We start from the raw sequence: 19,786 nt of genomic DNA on the forward strand, positions 1-19,786 counted from the left end.
TTTTACACACGTGACATGTAGCTGTCAATTTTGGATGCAACTTGATCTGTCATTAATGACTGAACTGTCAAAATCCTGTTCATTGAACTATAAATGTAAAAACCATTCAAATGACTACAAATTAGCTGATTGACTCTTTATAGCTTCGTGAATGCAATTTTGACAGTTTTTAGTAAGAGGATAGATCAAATGACAATGTCAAAGTAACAACCATACTTAAAACTGTCATATTCACAACCATAAACCTATAAAATGGTTTTAATATGCTTTCTATCGTGTTACTCAAATTTCAGGACTTTTTTATAGTTTTATTGTCATTTTGGGCTGGATTTTGATGGATTCTTGACCAATCACAAACTACGAACAGGTGGTCCAATAAAACACATTGCAATAGCGTCGTAATTACTTCCTTTATTAATTGGTTAATTTACATAAATTTTACATTATTTTTACACAAAGTCTCCTGGCAAAGAGTTTAGAATTTTTGGTCTGTACTGAACGAGGGAGAAGTTACTCATTTTATAAAATATATTTACATTTTTTACTTGTAATAATAACAAATTTACGAAAAATCTTGATATGTTTAAAATTAGAAAAACTTTCTATGTATACGCGACATTATTTTTCGTTTATTAGTATCAATTAGGGCGTGGTCAAAATAAATTATCACATGATGATTACATTAACCACAGGTTAAAGTTACTTACGTGTTGTCTTACTTATATTTCGGAATTATTTTCTGAAGTTTCGTTTTCGGGTTCTTCCGGTAAAGTGTAGACTCCCGTCATCAGGACGCTACCCTCAATCACTTCCGGCATTTTGGTACCCACCACCACTGGTACCAATTCGTGTCCCATATCTGCTTTTAAACCTTGTTAGATTCACTGTCAAACTGTTGTGTATGGTACTTACCAAGAACCGAAGTGGGGGTTCCAGTACTAAGCAACGTCTCTTCAGTCAGGTTCCTGTGATAGAAATTGGCACTTTTGTGCCCGAATTGTCATGACGTCAGATTGTACGAGTCGCTGATGTTTAGTTCGTCCGAAAAACTCACCGAGTTTAGTTTGGGTACCAACCTGTCCTGGTGTTTCAACCTGCATGGTACCACAAATTCCTTTACTAGTGAAAAGTATTAAAACAAATCATCTACCAACCTATGTACAATTTCGTCGTGTACCACATTAAACGACATGGCAGTCAGGGCCATCCCAGACATAATATAAATTGAGCAAAACCACAAAGTGGTACTGGAATCGTAGTCGGGGAAAGGATCAGTCCCCGGTACCACATTGCCGAACCCTATGGTGGTTAAACTCATAAAACAAAAATAGAACCCATCCAACAGTGACCTGAAAAAAACACATTAAACTCCTTTTAACAGTATTTTGAAATTGGGTACCAATTCTCCAACTTGTACAACACAAAAGTTCCCATACAAATGTATATAAACATCATAACCAAACACAACAAAATTGGTGCCAGAATGCTCCAACCGTGAAAAGAACTTTTAGAGTCGTTGTCGGTACCACTCAAACTGTCCACCTCTTTTAAAGTACCATCACGACAAGGAGAATGGACGTTGTTGCTGTAGGTGGAGTTTGATCGGACGTAGAATGGTTCTTGCAAACCAATTTGTTGTTGCAGCTCCATCTACAACCAATCAAATTGCAGCTATTTACTATCGGTTTTTGTTATTATTACTTGTTGCCGTTTCCGTTTCGTGCGTCTTTCCTTCTCTGCCATCCTTTTCTCGTCATAGCAACAGTATCCACAATTGGAGCAAAGGCAACAGCACAAAGCTCTGGAGAAGACTCCTCTGGCTACTCTACTCAATATGGAGCCCACGCTTGACAGATAGAGTAATGTCAATGGGATACCTAAGAAAATATGGTTCTTGTTGTAGTGCTTATCTAATAAATTCAGTACAAGAACCAAGTACCAAGGGTTTTAAGCTGGTTAAGATGAAAAACCGTAAAAAAAGCTAAGCGCTGCTGTCAAAAAATGTTTTTAGGAACAGGCCCAAGTTAAAACATTCTTTGAGATAGTCACGTGATCTTTAGAATAACATTTTGACTTTATGTCACCTTTAGTCACCTGACCTGCAAAATTCCATTCGACGCTTAAAAATAGTCACGTGACTTTTGTAGGCGAATTTGATAGTTGAAAACAATCACGTGACCTTCAGAACGATTTGACTTTAAACATGTTCATGTGAATGCAAAAATGCTATTTTAACCGTAAAAGAGGACATTTCTTAACTGTCAAAAAACTATTCATAAAACTATAAAGCTTATGATAGTCCAACACAAATCAACTTTTTCGTTTTTATAACTCCACTGTCTTACCGAGGCCAAATTTGACAGTTATTTGACATCGTTGACAGTCATTTCTATCAAAACAAATATCATAAAGATGTGAAGACTCGTTTGCCTCTGATACGTTAACTGAAATCATAACTTTTACTTTTATAGTTTCACGTTCTGAACTGAGACAAACTTTGACAGTTCCAACGTCACTGTAAGACACATTTTAATTTGCTACTTATGTCAAAACTATCTCTCCACTCCACTGTCTTACTGAGGCCAAGTTTGACAGTTGTGACATTTGTCAGGTGACAGTAGGACACTTTTCTATTTGTTTTTTTCTTTATCTATATCAAGACAATTATTATGAAGCTGTAAAGACCATTTCGTCTCTGATTCTTTAACAGAAATTAAAACTGTCACTTTTACACCTCCACGTTTTAACTGTGACTTTGACAGATCTCACGTGACTTTAAGGACACTTTTTAACATGCAACTTACGTCAAAAAAACTACCCATCGAGCTATGGAGTTTATGACATCTTTGATAGTCCAACAGAAATTAACTTTTTTGTGTTTATAATGGCACTGTCTTACTGAGACCAAGTTTGACAGTTGTGATAGTTGTCCCTGTTTAAAAAATAAAAATTCAATCGGAAAAATAGTCACGTGACCTTCTTAATTGAATTTAATAATTGTACACAGTCACGTGACCTACAGAAATTCCTTTTAGTCGTCAAAATAATCAAGTGACTTTCTCAGGACAACATTTTGATCTTAGATATGGTCACGTGACTGTAAGGTTGCTATTTTTTTACTGCAGTTTTTCTTTTGAATTTTTGAACACCCTGTATATGTCCGATCGTCAAAAAATAACTGAGATACAAAATTTTGATGCAATTTTCACAACAAAAAGTTATAAAAATCGAATATCTCTGAAACGGTTAGAGATACGAAAATTTACCAAGAGACCGAAAATGTTCGGAAAGCCTCGGAGCACCATCTGACTAGGTTTACACCAGTTCCAAATTTCTAAAACGATGTAAACGCAGTCAGTTCTGACCAAGCCATACTTTCTGATTTAAGGCGGTTTTCTTTTAAATTTTTAGACACCCTGTATATGTCCGATCGTATTGCGGTTAGCACGAGGTGAATAAGCTTTTTAAGTCAAACATTTTGAGTTTTTTACGGTCACTAAAATCGGAAAAATAACTGAGATACCAAATTTTGAAAACTTTTGACGTGATGTTTAGAAAAAAGTTAAAACAGTCGAGTATCTTGGAAACGGTTAGAGATACGAAAATTTACCAAGAGACCGAAAATGTTCGGAAAGCATTTGAGCACCATCTGACTAGGTTTACACCAGTTCCAGATTTCTAAAACGGTGTAAACGCAGTCAGTTCTGACAAAGCCATATGTTTTCTGATTTAAGGCGGTGTTCTTTTAAATTTTTAGACACCCTGTATATGTCCGATCGTGTTGCGGTTAGCACGAGGTGAATAAGCTTTTTAAGTCAAACATTTTGAGTTTTTTACGATCACTAAAATCGGAAAAATAACTGAGATACGAAATTTTGAAAACTTTTGACGTAATGTTTAGAAAAAAGTTAAGTATCTTGGAAACGGTCAGAGATACGGAAATTTAGCAAGAGAGCAAAAATTTTCAGAATATCTTTCTTTACCCAGCTGACTAGGTTTACACCCTTACCTCACAACACCTATTTATTATATTGCCAATAATTACATTATTTAACCTACTACTTTACAGAAGTAATCCTTTATTTTAACAATTTTGAAAAATAATTGGTTTTAAAGTTTGTGATTTTAATTTAATTACTTTCTTGCTCTGTTAAAAATTATGTGCAAATTATAACAATTATCAAAAGAAACTTACCAAGCATAGCGTAGCCCATTGTTACTGCTTTTCCTAGGGTGGTTTTGGGTGCAATGCTGCCATAACCTGTAAAAAAAAACCAAAATTAGGACAAACTTGAGTAGATTGTGGGCAATTTAGAGTAATTAATTGACAGAAGAAACCGTCAGCATATATCATTTTGCAGTTAAGTAAATTAGTCAAATTGAATTCGGGTTCAAGCGGCGGTGTACCGTTTGTTTGGTCTAATCGTCCGGATCCGGTTATTTGTAATCGATAGTTCTATGCTAATTGTCGGCCGGAGTAATTAATTTCGGTTTAGGCCGCGATCTATTGTAAGTCGTGGCAGGTCGTCGAAATTTCCCCAGACGCGTTAGTCCTAACCCTGAAAACAACCCCCGAAATTGTCCAGGGCGAACAAGTTCGTACGTGCGACGCCTTTAAAACGCGAATTGATTAGAGTTCAATACAAATTTTAAATCGTTTCCGTTCCTAAGTTGTTACAATCAATCTGTCAAATTATGTTACAGTCCACATCTGCATTATTTGCATAAATCACAGCACAGTTTGTGATTGGTCAGAAAAAAGCAGCAAGCTGAAAGCTGCTTTTTGTCAGACATTGTCACTAAAATTGTTTACTATATCTTTGTCAAAAACATTGGTTTCCCATAAATTTCTCTTTTCCTACAATTTGTTCATTTTTGACATAAACAGGTGATTGTAGTCAATTGTCGATGACAAAACGTGGTCACGTGACTTTTATTTACATTCTGTCAAAGTTGGTCTCCATTTTGATTCAAATTAACTGTCATATATCAGCAAGCACTTTAGATTGGTTTTGAGACACCAAATTGCCTCTTTTCTAGAATTTTGCAAAAATCAGGAACAGGTGTAAACCTAGTCAGATGGTGCTCAAAAGCTTTCCGAATATTTTCGGTCTCTTGCTAAATTTTCGTATCTCTAACCGTTTCCAAGATACTCGACTGTTTTAACTTTTTTCTAAACATTGCGTCAAAAGTTTTCAAAATTTGTTATCTCAGTTATTTTTCCGATTTTAGTGACCGTAAAAAACTCAAAATGTTTGTCTTAAAAAGCTCTTTCACCTCGTGCAAATCGCAACACGATCGGTCATATACAGGGTGTCTAAAAATTTAAAAGAAAACCGCCTTAAATCAGAAAGTATGGCTTGGTCAGAACTGACTGCGTTTACATCGTTTTAGAAATTTGGAACTGGTGTAAACCTAGTCAGATGGTGCTCCGAGGCTTTCCGAACATTTTCGGTCTCTTGGTAAATTTTCGTATCTCTAACCGTTTCCGAGATATTCGATTTTTATAACTTTTTGTTGTGAAAATTGCATCAAAATTTTGTATCTCAGTTATTTTTTGACGATCGGACATATACAGGGTGTTCAAAAATTCAAAAGAAAAACTGCAGTAAAAAAAATAGCAACCTTACAGTCACGTGACCATATCTAAGATCGAAATGTTATCCTGAAAGTCACTTGATTATTTTGACGACTAAAAGGAATTTCTGTAGGTCACGTGACTGTGTACAATTCTCAAATTCAGTTAAGAAGGACACGTGACTATTTTTCCGATTGAATTTTTATTTTTTAAACAGGGACAACTATCACAACTGTCAAACTTGGTCTCAGTAAGACAGTGCCATTATAAACACAAAAAAGTTAATTTCTGTTGGACTATCAAAGATGTCATAAACTCCATAGCTCGATGGGTAGTTTTTTTGACGTAAGTTGCATGTTAAAAAGTGTCCTTAAAGTCACGTGAGATCTGTCAAAGTCACAGTTAAAACGTGGAGGTGTAAAAGTGACAGTTTTAATTTCTGTTAAAGAATCAGAGACGAAATGGTCTTTACAGCTTCATAATAATTGTCTTGATATAGATAAAGAAAAAAACAAATAGAAAAGTGTCTTGCTGTCACCTGACAAATGTCACAACTGTCAAACTTGGCCTCAGTAAGACAGTGGAGTGGAGAGATAGTTTTGACATAAGTAGCAGATTAAAATGTGTCTTACAGTGACGTTGGAACTGTCAAAGTTTGTCTCAGTTCAGAACGTGAAACCATAAAAGTAAAAGTTATGATTTCAGTTAACGTATCAGAGGCAAGCGAGTCTTCACAGCTTTATGATATTTGTTTTGATAGAAATGACTGTCAACGATGTCAAATAACTGTCAAATTTGGTCTCGGTAAGAGAGTGGAGTTATAAAAACGAAAAAGTTGATTTGTGTTGGACTATCATAAGGTTTATATAGTTTTATGAGTCTCCATTTTGATTCAAATTAACTGTCATATATCAACAAGCACTCTAGATTGGTTTTGAGACACCAAATTGCCTCTTTTCTAGAATTTTGCAAAAATCAGACAAATTTGAAAGGAATTTTTTAAAATTGGGAAAGTGGTTGACACCAATCACGTGACCGTGACAATCAAACTATAATTTAGACAATAATGAAAACTGTCAAAAAATACGATCAAGTGATACTGAAAATATCGTTTTTGTAACCAAATTTTGAATTAAAAATAGGTAACTTGGGTGAAACCAAACGAAACGTAGAGCAATGTCAGCTGAAAACCGTTTAATCAATCATGTGACTTTAACAAGACAATTTTGTCTGTTTTGACTTAAAAACTGTCAAAAAAACTGTCACGTGACTTTGATAACTGATCTGAAAACTTTACGTTATTTTTTTACAGTGAACAAACCTTATAACTAAACTGTTCCATAAATTCCAATTTCCATTCCTCAAACGATTTCCTCCATTATAAGAACTAATAGGTGCTTCCACTCTGTGGGCGAAAAATTATTATATTTGCGGGGTTTTCCGGCAACGTTGTAAATCGACGAAAATGCGTTTCTTTTCCACTTTCAATCTAGAATACTTCGAGTTCGAAACGGAAAACGCGGAAATATTTTGTATCGAAAGATTGGAAACGTTCAAAACGTTATTACTCCAAGTTGCACACAAACAGGCTGGCGAATTGATGTTGGTTGGTTTATGGGAGTAAAAACGTCTTTTAAGGGTCAGTGACAGCCAGTTTGTTGTTTTTGTTTAATAGATGGAGCCACTTTAGTTTGAGTGTGTTATTAAAATTCATATTTTCTAGGAAAAAATGTCAAAAAGGTATTTTGACAGACCAATAGAGCGAGCAGCTACAATAACATAATAATACCATTATTAAATTTATATTTTGACAGTTGTTACTTTGGTAGACTTGTTACTGAAAGACAGGACAGAAACGAGATTAGATTGTCAGATTTTCAAGTGTCTTAATTGTCTGTCTAGATACAAGCCTTAAGCCAGAAAGAAGCTTAGACAGGAAAAATGTTTTAATTAATTAGTGTCTAGACCGTAAAGTAGACAGAAAAATCATCTGTATTTGAGGTAGTTTATTAAGTGACCAAATTTAGGCTAGACAGAAAAGGGGCTTAGACAGGTGTCTAGACACAAAAGAGACAGAAAAATTATCTGCTTTTTTTTAGAAAAAATAAGTATTCAAAGGCTAGACAGGAAATGAGCTTAGACAGGTGTCTAGACACAAATTTAATCATCTTGTGTTTATTATAGAGTTGCTAAGATACTACTACTTTGACCGAGATTGCCTAGAAGATTTTTTAAAATTGATAATTTTTAGGTTAATCTCATTATTAAAATCCATTTCATCTTCTTCTAGCAAACAAGTATTGTAGTAGTAATTTTTGCAGAGTGCATCGACTGTAAAAGAACCGAAAATTACAAAAGTGCCCTAACAATAGGGCGCAGATCAAAGGAACACCGACAAAAAGGGCGTGAATGTGGGGAATGAAGAGAAAAGGGTTTTACAATCACCTTTTGCTGCCATCAAACCCTGTTTGTGGACGTAGTAGGCGCAATATGTCATTTATACTTAAGGATAGCCTACTATATGCTCTATTGCCGTAAATAACCATTTACTAGTGTGATACATTTTAATTACATATAGCCGTTGTTTTATTAACAATTATTATCGTAATATATCGTATGTACCATTGTAAATAATTACAATGAAAGACCAGTTTTTGGGGCGGATAACGAGTTTGATTCGTGTTCATTTTCGAACGCCGATAAATAGCAAATATGGCGGTTGTTGTTGTTGCGTGAGTGATTTATTTAATCGTAGCCGATTCTGCATCCACACTCAACTTATTCATTAAACCAGAAATCGATAGATCAAAAACATTTGTACAGGTTTCCATCCGTAAAATCTAAACAATTGATTTGACGAACTGGTTTGCGTACGTTTGGTAATAATTTACAGTGATTTCCAGGACAGCCAGAACTAATTATTACTAAAAATATTTTCACTGGACTTTAGGGATTTATGTGGAAAATGGCGTATCGTAATAGATCTGTTTATTTAGTGAAACTAATTACAAAAAGTGAAGCAAGCAAAGTGTTTAATTTGAAAGTAGCCTGAAATGCAATTTGTTAAAACAATTCATGTCGTTGGCATCATTTGTAAACTCTTATGGCAGTTCTGTGTCCAATTGGGAAAATTAATTTAGTTTGGCAGGAAAATGTATCAATTTTTCCACTATTTTTGCTCTTCTTAAAATTTTTCGTAACGTTCACCGTTTGTGAGTTATTTAGCAAAAACTGGTTTGGTGCAACAAATTTTAAAATCAGTTGAAATTTGAGCACCCTGTGGGAGATCATGGTGGTTCAACCACTTAAAAGAACCGTTTTGAGCTTCTCTTTTCAGTGGTGTAGAGTAAAAAAAAATATTTTAAAAATTGCGTACAGGGTGAAAAAAATAGTGAACTACCATAGTTTTCTTGCACACTTTGTATACTGAAGGCAAAAACGGTCCTGCAAACTTACAGGTTGGATTCATGAGTTGATTAGGATCATTTTTAGTATATTGATATTTTTCTGTAACTTTCACCGTTTTCGAGTTATTTACGAAAAACTGGTTTAATGCCACAAATTTTTAAATCAGTTGAAATGGTGGTTTGAAATTTGAGCACCCTGTAACTCGCTATTTTTGGGAAATCAGGGTGGTTCAACCACTTAAAAGAACCGTTTCGAGCTTCTCTTTTCAGTGGTGTTAGGTAAAAAATTCTATTTTCAAAATTGCGTACAGGGTGAGAAAAATAGTGAACTACCATAGTTTTCTTCCACACCCTATATACTGGAAGCAAAAACGGTCCTGCAAACTTACAGGTTGGGTTAAGAAGTTGTTTAGGAACATTTTTAGTGTCTTTGTCTATTTTTTTGTAATTTTCACCGTTTTTGAGTTATTTAGTACAAACTGGTTGAAGTTGTGGTATAAAATTTGAAAAGTTTAGAGGACAGTCAGAGACAAAATTGCCTGTAAAACCCCCTTGGAGTAAGAAAATGACTGTTTTAACCACATTTTTGAAACCTTATTAGATTTTCTATCCTATAACCTAAAAAAACACTACAAAACTTGGTACAGTCAGGAAATTTACCAGTAATTTACCGGTAAAATTTTCCTGGTAAAGTAAAAGTTTTACTTCATTTCATTCATTCAACTAGTTATCCACATGGTTTTGCGCAATCTGACATTTTCAACTGTTTTTGTTCAAATTTAATTTGCAATCTTTTCAAGGGTACAGTTGACATTTTCCAAGTCACGTGACTGTTGTTAACAGATGTCAACTTAACTTTACAGTGTTGCAAGCTGCGAATCGAATTGGTCAGGACCACGTGACGTAAATTTCCAATTTAAAATAACTTGAAATTAAATGATATAAGCACCGAAACAAAATTTTAAAATTCTTAATTTTTCGAAAAAAATTTAAGAATAAATATCATAGGCGTTTTTTAACTACTTTTTGAAATTTAATATCAGAATCGTGAAGAGATACCAGTTTTGGCTCATTATCAATTCACTCTTTCCAAAATAAGAAATAAGTACAAAAAAGCACTTTAAATTTTTTGTTTTTGCATATTTTTTGTAAAAAATGCAATTTTCACTTTCCTCCAGAAGGGCATATTATTTTTAACACATTCAACACAATGACATCAAAATGTGTCAAAAACGTCAAACGTCAGTCACGTCAAGCACTGCAACTCGCATTACACTGGCATGTGTGGTGGGCTGCATTCTCAGTCCCTACACAACTTAATACAAAAGACAGTGATGATATGCTAATAATTCAATATTGTCCAGTTTTTGGGGTACTTTACCAAAAAAACCAGATATACATTACTAATTTTAAATCAAATTTTATTAGGATTAGTGCTTTGTTGGGTCATCCAGATATTTACGACCAAACGTTATTCCTTTTGATATCAATAAATTTATTTTGCGGTCCGGGCAATGGATTTGAAGTGATAAATTCGTATTTTGCCCATGGCAATAGTTAATAATTGTTAATCGAGATCAACGTAAATTATCGAGTTTTCAATCCTCGTACTAAACCAAATTGAAAAGTTTCAATTATTTTATTTATATTAGAAAACAAAAATTCTTTTACTCATTTTGAAGTAAACAGAAGATTACTCACTTAACTGAATAAAGAAAAACTACTCTAAAAATTCCCTTTAAAAGGTTTTAACAATCTAATCGATTTAGGGTGGGTTTTTTTAAATTTGTGAGCTGTTGAAAGCTTACAGACCCAGATCGGGGTGAATTTATGACCCTGTGTACCCTTTCACGCGACACCTAATAAAACCTCCCTTAACCAGTTTAATTGAACGCCCAACTTAGCCCTTGTAAAGGCAGGAAAGCCGGGCAAAAAGTATCAAAATTCCACCCCCTTCTACCCTTTACCAGTCTAGTACAAAGACAGTTTTTCGGTTTTTTGTGTTTCAAAAATCTATCCAAAATTTGGATATTTTTAAAAAAGTTAGGGTGGTAGACCCTCTACAAATAACCCTTATTTAATTGAAATCGCATTAACTTCGTAACATTGACCAGACTAAATATTTTGAATTAATTCCATGATAATAGGATACGAGCGTTAAATCATTTCCATTATTCCATTATCAGATTGCCCAATGGAAAATTAATGTTTATTTACCCTTTAAAACGCTCATTTTCCCTTATCCCTTATGGACACTGTTAAGGTCTCTGATCGGGAATTTTTCACTAAAACAACCATAAAAACTTGGAAGAAAAACCCTCCTGTTCCGATATTGACTTTATAAATTTTGGTCTTGAGCAATTTATCGCTTCTCCTGGATTCCTGACACTTTCCCATCCACCCCATATATCAAAGCACCGGGGGTTTCCAGAAAATTCCCAGCCAGCGTCGAATTTTAGGGGGTTGTTACCGAAAACGTCAATATGTCTCGATGTCTGCAAATATTTTTTTTTTGGTGTAAACTCGTGTGGAAATCTGGGAACGTTTTTCAGTAATGCTGGGAAATGTAAACGGGCCAACATTGAATGGAAAACGATGCAGGTGACGCTGGTAATATTGGATAAATCCATGGAAAAAACGTGCAGATCATGAAAAATTCAATAAATGCTTTTGCTACAGGTCAATAGCAATTATTGGACTACCCTGTATATCGTTTTCTAATGGCGGTTTAGCGAAATTGATTGGAGTTCAAATAAAAAAGTTACAACCTTGCAAAAACTGAAAAAATGACATTTTTGGTCAAAAATGCACAGCAAATGGTATATTTGTACCAAAGAACCTTAAATTAGGTGAAATAAGTGCAAAAAAAAGCACATTTTTCAAGAAAAATAAAAGAATTAGAGGTTTTTTTATCTACTTTTTGAAATTCAATATCTCGGTAACACAAAGAGGTAGAGAAGCGAGTTTCGACTAATTTTTTAGTATTTTTTTATCCCTTTTCTAATGGCGGTTTAGCAAATTTGATAGAAGTTCAAATAAAAAAGTTACAATTTTTCAAAAATACCAAAAATTACATTTTGCAATTACAAAATTACAAAGTGCAAATTTGGCAAATTCTTATTTTGCTCCAGGAGGGTTCCAATGCACAGCAAAGGGCATATTTATACTAAACGACCTTAAATTAGGTGAAATAAGTACAAAAAAAGCACATAAAAATTTTTCATTTTTCAAAAAAAATGAAAGAATGGGGGGTATTAGGGGTCTTTTTTTACTAATTTTTGAAATTCAATATCTCGGTAACCTGAAGAGCTAGAGAGTCCAGTTTTGGCTCAATTTGTAGTATTTTTTATCCTCTTTTTAATGGCGTTTGAGCGAAATCTATAAGAGTTCAAATAAAAAAGTTACAATCATTCAAAAATTGAAAAAATTTCATTTTTGCAAAAAGTGCAATTTTGGCAATTTTTTATTTTGCTGCATGAGGGTTCCAATGCACACCAAAGGGCATATTTATACCAAACGACCTTAAATTAGGTAAAATAAGTACAAAAAAAGCACTTTAAAATTTTTCATTTTTCAAAAAAATTGAAAGAATGGGGGCTTATTAGGGGTCTTTTTTTACTAATTTTTGAAATTCAATATCTCGGTAACCTGAAGAGCTAGAGAGTCCAGTTTTGGCTCAATTTGTAGTATTTTTTATCCTCTTTCTAATGGCGTTTTAGCGAAATCTATAAGAGTTCAAATAAAAAAGTTACAATCATTCAAAAATTGAAAAAATTTCATTTTTGCAAAAAGTGCAATTTTGGCAATTTTTTATTTTGCTCCAGGAGGGTTCCAATGCACAGCAAAGGGCATATTTATACCAAACGACCTTAAATTAGGTAAAATAAGTACAAAAAAAGCACTTTAAAATTTTTCATTTTTCAAAACAATTGAAAGAATGGTGGCTTATTAGGGGTCTTTTTTTACTAATTTTTGAAATTCAATATCTCGGTAACCTGAAGAGCTAGAGAGTCCAGTTTTTGGCTCATTTTGTAGTATTTTTTATCCTCCTATGGCGGTTTAGCGAAATTGATAGGAGTTCAAATAAAAAAGTTACAACTTTTCAAAAATACCAAAAATTACATTTTTGGTCATAAGTGCAAAAAATGTGTATTAATAATATCCAAAAACCAATAAACATTTTCATGGTTTTATAAACAAAATCGGTGACAGCACTCCATTTGACAAAAAGCAAAACTAGTATCATCAAGTACTAAATTTGCTTGAAACACTTTTCTACTGCAATGAGATTTTTTTATAATTAATAAACATTGGTAAAAGCAAAAATAAACCTTATTGCTTCTTTCGGAAATAACATACACTGTCAATTTAAGTTATTAATTTGAAACGTGAAGTTAAAGCTTAAAATAGGTTACTATTAAGTAAATATGATCATTGATAAGAAGCAAATTTAGACTTTAACTACATTGAATGTTATTATATCGGTAAAAAAACAAGACAATGTTTGTCACTACTAACAAAATTACTCGAGTTTTGACAGTTTAATAAGCAGTTTATAAAATATGAATTTTTAAACCTTAAAATCTTAGGCTTAGAAGACGTTAAGTTGAATTTTTGGTGGCACTGTTATTTTACTTTTTTCTTGTTAAAAACGACATTGTTAATGAAATAAATTTGTCTTGAAAACATTTACACACTCATAACTGAGGGGTGTATGATTCACCTTTATTCATTGTACTCTTTTACAAGCAATTTAATAGTTTCAGTCACTGTTTCTGTAAAATGTTTTAATTATATTGGTCAAAGGCAACATCATGTTTACCTTTGTATGCAAATTGTCTCTATAATAATTTGGGTTAAGTATCGTTTTTACGCGTTTTGCCAGCATTAAAGTGTCAGCCATTTTAAACTTTCATACAGTTGTGGTTGTAAAATTTTTAATTTCATAAATTTTTGCCTAACCTAAAACACTCGGCAACATTGTAAACTGGGCTTGAAAAGGTTCCTTTTCCGCATTGCGCTTTTAACTTTACCATTATATTATTATATAAAGTTTTCGGATACAACTTTCGTAACACTTAATATGCGGTCGCACTCAAAAGAGAGTTTTATGAGGTTGGGATATGCATTATGCTACTAAAACGATATTACAGAAGCTTTGCCTAATTCCAAAAGGAATATTAACTACTTCGCTTAGACGCCGAGTATTTGAAGTTCTGCCTTTTGCCTAAGAACCGTCTAATCTTTATAGTGAAAAATAAATTGACTAAACTAGGAATTATCTGACAAACAAATGGTGTAATTCCCGGCATTTAGATTCGTATCTTGTTGCAATTATTACGTTTTACCGGGCAAAATGTAATTGCGCTTTTGGGATTAGTGGACCTACACTGTAGTCACATCAAACCCCACACCCTTTAACAGACAACTACCCTGATATAATTTATAGTAGGTTTACATAACTAAGGGCCGTATTTAGAGTAAACAGGAAGCTATTTGCTTTAATGGCCCAACATAATCAGGCCGGAATTTACCCCGCACTGGACAAGAAAGTAAATGTTGAAATTATTTGAAGCGTACCATATTAATATCATAAATCACGTTAAAACCTGACACGTAAAGAAGTGATATATACCTAACCGCAAATATATAAATCCCGAGTAAACATTCCCCATAAATGATACACCTCGGTATGTATGTTTACTCTCCCTCTTATTCCGGCCGGCTAAGCAGCTAATAAATAAAACATGAACACCCTTTTGCCTCCATTTTGAGGCAAGTTTACGATTTAAAAGGACTAATTTCGGTTTCGTTAATTACCCTTGGATAATATTTGGCGTAGGACGAGGGAAATAACGCTTCCATAATGATTTACGTGTTGCGCCCTTGTTTTATGAATACATAAATCAGAATATGCAAAGCGGTTAAAAAATTAACTGAATTCAAATTGTATGATAATTATTGTTCACGCCAGTTGGGTATTCATGTGGCAATAGTGGTTTTTTGGGGTTTAATGTACTTTTTCTGTCAGAAAGACAACATTTAAAATGGAGTGACGTAAAGAGACTGAATTTGTTAAAAACGTGATAGAAAGTCCTATTTTTGTAAAACTTTTCCTGACTGTATGTTTCCTTAAGGTATTTATGATAATACGTTTATACAGGGTAATTCAAATTTGACCCTCACCTTTGGGATCTCAGAAACAAAAAAGTATTAATTGGGGAAATTTAAAGCCGATTTTCCGAGTACTTCCGAAGATATAAAAAAAAATAACTGAAAAGTAAATTTTTTGTTTTTAACTTATTTCTAACCTTATTTAAGAAATACCTCCAAAACCGAAAGAATATTTTATTGCCACTTTTTATCAGCTATACGATGACATTCTTTTTTCTTTCTTCCTTTAATTTCAAAGTTAACGAGAAAATGGCGGTAGTTACAGCAAAACCAAATTTGGGTTCTTCATGCCAAAATTAGTTAAAATGGCCACCTTGACTGCGGGGCGGTCAGTATTATAGTAGTCCGAGCATTTTTTCATGTGTTATTTGAAACATATCATATGATTGTAGGTAACTAATGAATGGAGCTATCACGTGACGTTGAGCGGGCACTGCTAAATTGTCTCGTTTCACCGCTAGGGGGCGTCAAAACTTGATTTCCTTTTTCCCAAACATTTTTCTAAGTATCCAGAAAACGGTTTGAGTTAGCAGTGTGAAATTTTTACCATGTGTACCTCTCAAAGAGACTCAACTTTCATTAAATAAAACATTTGTGGTGCTCAAACTAATTTTCTATAAAGTTCTTTTTTTCATACATATACAGAGTAAAAAAAAACATTGCAAATTTTAATTGTAAGGAAATGTTAAAAGAAAAAATGCTATTTAATAGTAATTCGGCAAAAAAAGTGAAGCAACCCTCGTTTCTACTTATTGGCTTCACCAGTTTAACTGAATGAGTCTGCGTGAGCCTAAAACAACTGACATGATATAAGAAGCAATGTCCAAAAATTATTGTAACTATCAAATGCAGTGGGTTTAAATGTAACAAATTGGCACAGTATTTTCTAATACCCTGTATAAGCATGGAAAAGTCATATTAATGCAATATCAATTCTTCTCTTTGATTCTGAAAAAAAATTCCTTCCAACATCCATTTTTCTGGTAAAATTGGATTAGGGCGTTAACCTGAAAAACACTACAAAATTTGGTACAGTCAGAGAGAAAAACGGTGAAACTTTGAACTCCCAGAACAGACAAAATTGCCTGTAAATCTAATTTGGAGTCAGAAAACGACTGTTTTAAGAACATTTTTGGAATCCTCATTAAATTTACTATCCAATAACCTGAAAAACGCTACAAAAATTTGGTACAGTCAGAGAGAAAAGCGGTGTCAAACTTTGAACTGCCAGAATAAAGTTTAGAAAGTCAGTCAGGGACAAAATTGCCTGTAAAACTAATTTAGAGTGAGAAAATGACTGTTTTAAGAACATTTTTGGAATCCTCATTAAATATACTATCCAATAACCTGAAAAAACTATAAATATTTGGTACAGTCAGAGAGAAAAGCGGTGTCAAACTTTGAACTGCCAGAAACTCAGTTTGAAATGTCAGTCAGGGACAAAATTGCTTGTAAATCTAATTTAGAGTGAGAAAATGACTGTCTTAAGAACATTTTTGGAATCCTCATTAAATTTACTATCTAATAGCCTAAAAAACACTACAAAACTTGGTACAGTCAGGGAGAAAAGCGGTGTCAAACTTTGAACTGCCAGAAACTCAGTTTGAAATGTCAGTCAGGGACAAAATTGCTTGTAAATCTAATTTAGAGTGAGAAAATGACTGTCTTAAGAACATTTTTGGAATCCTCATTAAATTTACTATCTAATAGCCTAAAAAACACTACAAAACTTGGTACAGTCAGGGAGAAAAGCGGTGTCAAACTTTGAACTGCCAGAAACTCAGTTTGAAATGTCAGTCAGGGACAAAATTGCTTGTAAATCTAATTTAGAGTGAGAAAATGACTGTCTTAAGAACATTTTTGAAATCCTCATTAAATTTACTATCTAATAGCCTAAAAAACACTACAAAATTTGGTACAGTCAGGGAGAAAAGCGGTGTCAAACTTTGAACTGACAGAATAAAGTTTAGAAAGTCAGTCAGGGACAAAATGGCCTGTAAAACTAATTTAGAGTGAGAAAATGACTGTTTTAAGAACATTTTTGGAATCCTCATTAAATTTACTATCTAATAGCCTAAAAAACACTACAAAATTTGGTACAGTCAGGGAGAAAAGCGGTGTCAAACTTTGAACTGACAGAATAAAGTTTAGAAAGTCAGTCAGGGACAAAATGGCCTGTAAATCTAATTTGGAGTGAGAAAATGACTGTTTTAAGAACATTTTTGGAATCATTAAATTTACTATCCAATAACCTGAAAAACGCTACAAAAATTTGGTACAGCCAGAGAGAAAAGCGGTGTCAAACTTTGAACTGCCAGAATAAAGTTTAGAAAGTCAGTCAGGGACAAAATTGCCTGTAAAACTAATTTAGAGTGAGAAAATTACTGTTTTAAGAACATTTTTGGAATCCTCATTAAATACACTATCCAATAACCTGAAAAAACTATAAATATTTGGTACAGTCAGAGAGAAAAGCGGTGTCAAACTTTGAACTGTCAGAAACACAGTTTGAAATGTCAGTAAGGGACAAAATTGCTTGTAAATCTAATTTGGAGTGAGAAAATGACTGTTTTAAGAACATTTTTGGAATCCTCATTAAATTTACTATCTAATAGCCTAAAAAACACTACAAAATTTGGTACAGTCAGGGAGAAAAGCGGTGTCAAACTTTGAACTGACAGAATAAAGTTTAGAAAGTCAGTCAGGGACAAAATGGCCTGTAAATCTAATTTGGAGTGAGAAAATGACTGTTTTAAGAACATTTTTGGAATCCTCATTAAATATACTATCCAATAACCTGAAAAACTATAAATATTTGGTACAGTCAGGGAGAAAAGCGGTGTCAAACTTTGAACTGCCAGAAACTCAGTTTGAAATGTCAGTCAGGGACAAAATTGCTTGTAAATCTAATTTGGAGTGAGAAAATGACTGTTTTAAGAACATTTTTGGAATCCTCATTGAATTTACTATCTAATAACCTAAAAAACACTACAAATTTTGGTACAGTCAGAGAGGAAAGCGGTGTCAAACTTTGAACTGACAGAATAAAGTTTAGAAAGTCAGTCAGGGACAAAATGGCCTGTAAATCTAATTTGGAGTGAGAAAATAATAAAACCCTAACCAACAAAGTTTGTACAGAGTGTATCAAATTAGCAAGTTATTCAAGATTGAATGACACACAGTCCAAACAGTGGGTATAGTTTGTGAATGCTACTTTTTTTTTGACCAATCACAAACTGCAATTTGTACCAGCCAAAGCTAAAACAGACATTTTGTTAAGTAAGTTGATTAATAGAGTCAAAGTTTTTAAACAGCAAAAAAGGCTTTTGAGGCATCTTCTGTAATTCATCCTTATTGCACTTTATAGGATTGAATTTCGGTTATAAAGTTTTTATTTCCCATTTTGTTTTAATTAGATAGCTGAAGTGAAATTTGCTTCAAGTCGTAAATCCAGGACCAATTTCCAGTATTGCTGCCCGAGAAATTTAATATCACTTTAAAAATCTGGACTAGTGACGTTTTAACGGCTGCCGGGTGGATCTTTTCTCCATTTTTACCCTCTGACATTCGTATTTCATTCTGGATCTTTTAAAATGCGCTTTTTCATATTTTATGCATGCGTCAGTTTTGTTTTCCGTTTTTCCCCCTTTTCTTTTTTCCATCAACCAACATTTTTCAGTTATTTATTTATTTAGAGTGGAAACGTTATTAACTCCAGAATGAAAGTGCTGGTTTTATGTTACGTAAATTTGACAATTACTTTGAAACCTATAAACAAAACTCAGCTATATTAGTTTTAAACTAATTTCAGCTTTCTCTCTTCTGCGCGTCTTCTGTCACTCCATCCTCCCATCTTTTACGTGGTGGTCTCCCTTTTGGTCTTCTGCCCTGCATTCTACTATTGAGGGCCCTTTTTGGTAGCCTGTTATCCGGCATTCTTACTACGTGGCCTGCCCATAGTAGCCTCTATAGTCTGACGAATTCTGAGATAGATGCCTCCTTGAAAAGTTGGTAGATTTCATGATTATATCTTCTTCTCCATATCTCATTTTCATTTAATGGCCCGAAGATCCGTCTTAGTATTCTTCTTTCAAACACCTCCAGTTTATTCTGTGGGTTCTTTGTCATGACCCATGTCTCGCATCCATAGCATAGTATCCTGATTTTTGATTTTCTGTGTATGACAAATTTCAGCTTTACAATCAAATAAAATGGTTAACAAAGACTTGAAGCAGAATTACTAAGAAAGGAGACAAATTTTGATGTGTGCGTATCATCCGGGGGTAACGAAATAAAACGCCCTTGAGGCCCTTTTAACTGTCGACAAGTCAATGGGGGCCGTTCGACGCAATATAAGCGAAAAGGGCCGAAAACGCAATACCTAATGGGCAAATCTCTGACCGGGTTTTAGGTTCGAGAAAATTGCTTTAACAGTCGCATTTTTCACTTCTCCTTCCTCTCCACGATCCGGGAGAATATATTCTGCATTTTGGAGAGCAATCTTGTACTTTTCGGCCGATTTATTTGTTAGCGATATGTGGGCCATGCCGGTCATTTATCTTCTGGAAAAGCCCAATTTTGCTGTTCAACCGCTTAACAAGTTTAACCCTTTGGATTACGTTTTTAT

At 33.8% G+C, this 19,786-nt stretch overlaps 2 protein-coding genes across 2 annotated transcripts in view; one reads left to right on the plus strand and one right to left on the minus strand.

The window, feature by feature from the left end:
* Positions 1-391: 391 nt before the first annotated feature.
* Positions 392-19,786, minus strand: part of LOC145726559 (TWiK family of potassium channels protein 7) — a 160,273-nt gene continuing 140,878 nt past the window's right edge. The window contains exons 6-11 of the mRNA XM_081975700.1: positions 4,196-4,261; positions 1,702-1,877; positions 1,400-1,650; positions 1,155-1,349; positions 913-1,094; positions 392-859 (exon numbers count right to left, since the gene is read on the minus strand). Coding sequence (XP_081831826.1) covers positions 1,001-1,094; positions 1,155-1,349; positions 1,400-1,650; positions 1,702-1,877; positions 4,196-4,261 — 782 coding nt within the window. The 3' untranslated portion in view covers positions 392-859; positions 913-1,000. The remainder of the gene's footprint in view (positions 860-912; positions 1,095-1,154; positions 1,350-1,399; positions 1,651-1,701; positions 1,878-4,195; positions 4,262-19,786) is intronic.
* LOC145726560 (uncharacterized) overlaps positions 13,315-19,786 on the plus strand; it is a 76,137-nt gene continuing 69,665 nt past the window's right edge. Inside the window, exon 1 of the mRNA XM_081975701.1 lies at positions 13,315-13,325. The gene's annotated coding sequence lies outside the window, so the exon portion shown is untranslated. The remainder of the gene's footprint in view (positions 13,326-19,786) is intronic.

Source organism: Ips typographus, linkage group LG3, assembly GCF_016097725.1.
Source record: "Ips typographus isolate SLU linkage group LG3, UJ_Ityp_2.0, whole genome shotgun sequence".
Classification (NCBI taxonomy): Eukaryota; Metazoa; Arthropoda; class Insecta; order Coleoptera; family Curculionidae; genus Ips; species Ips typographus.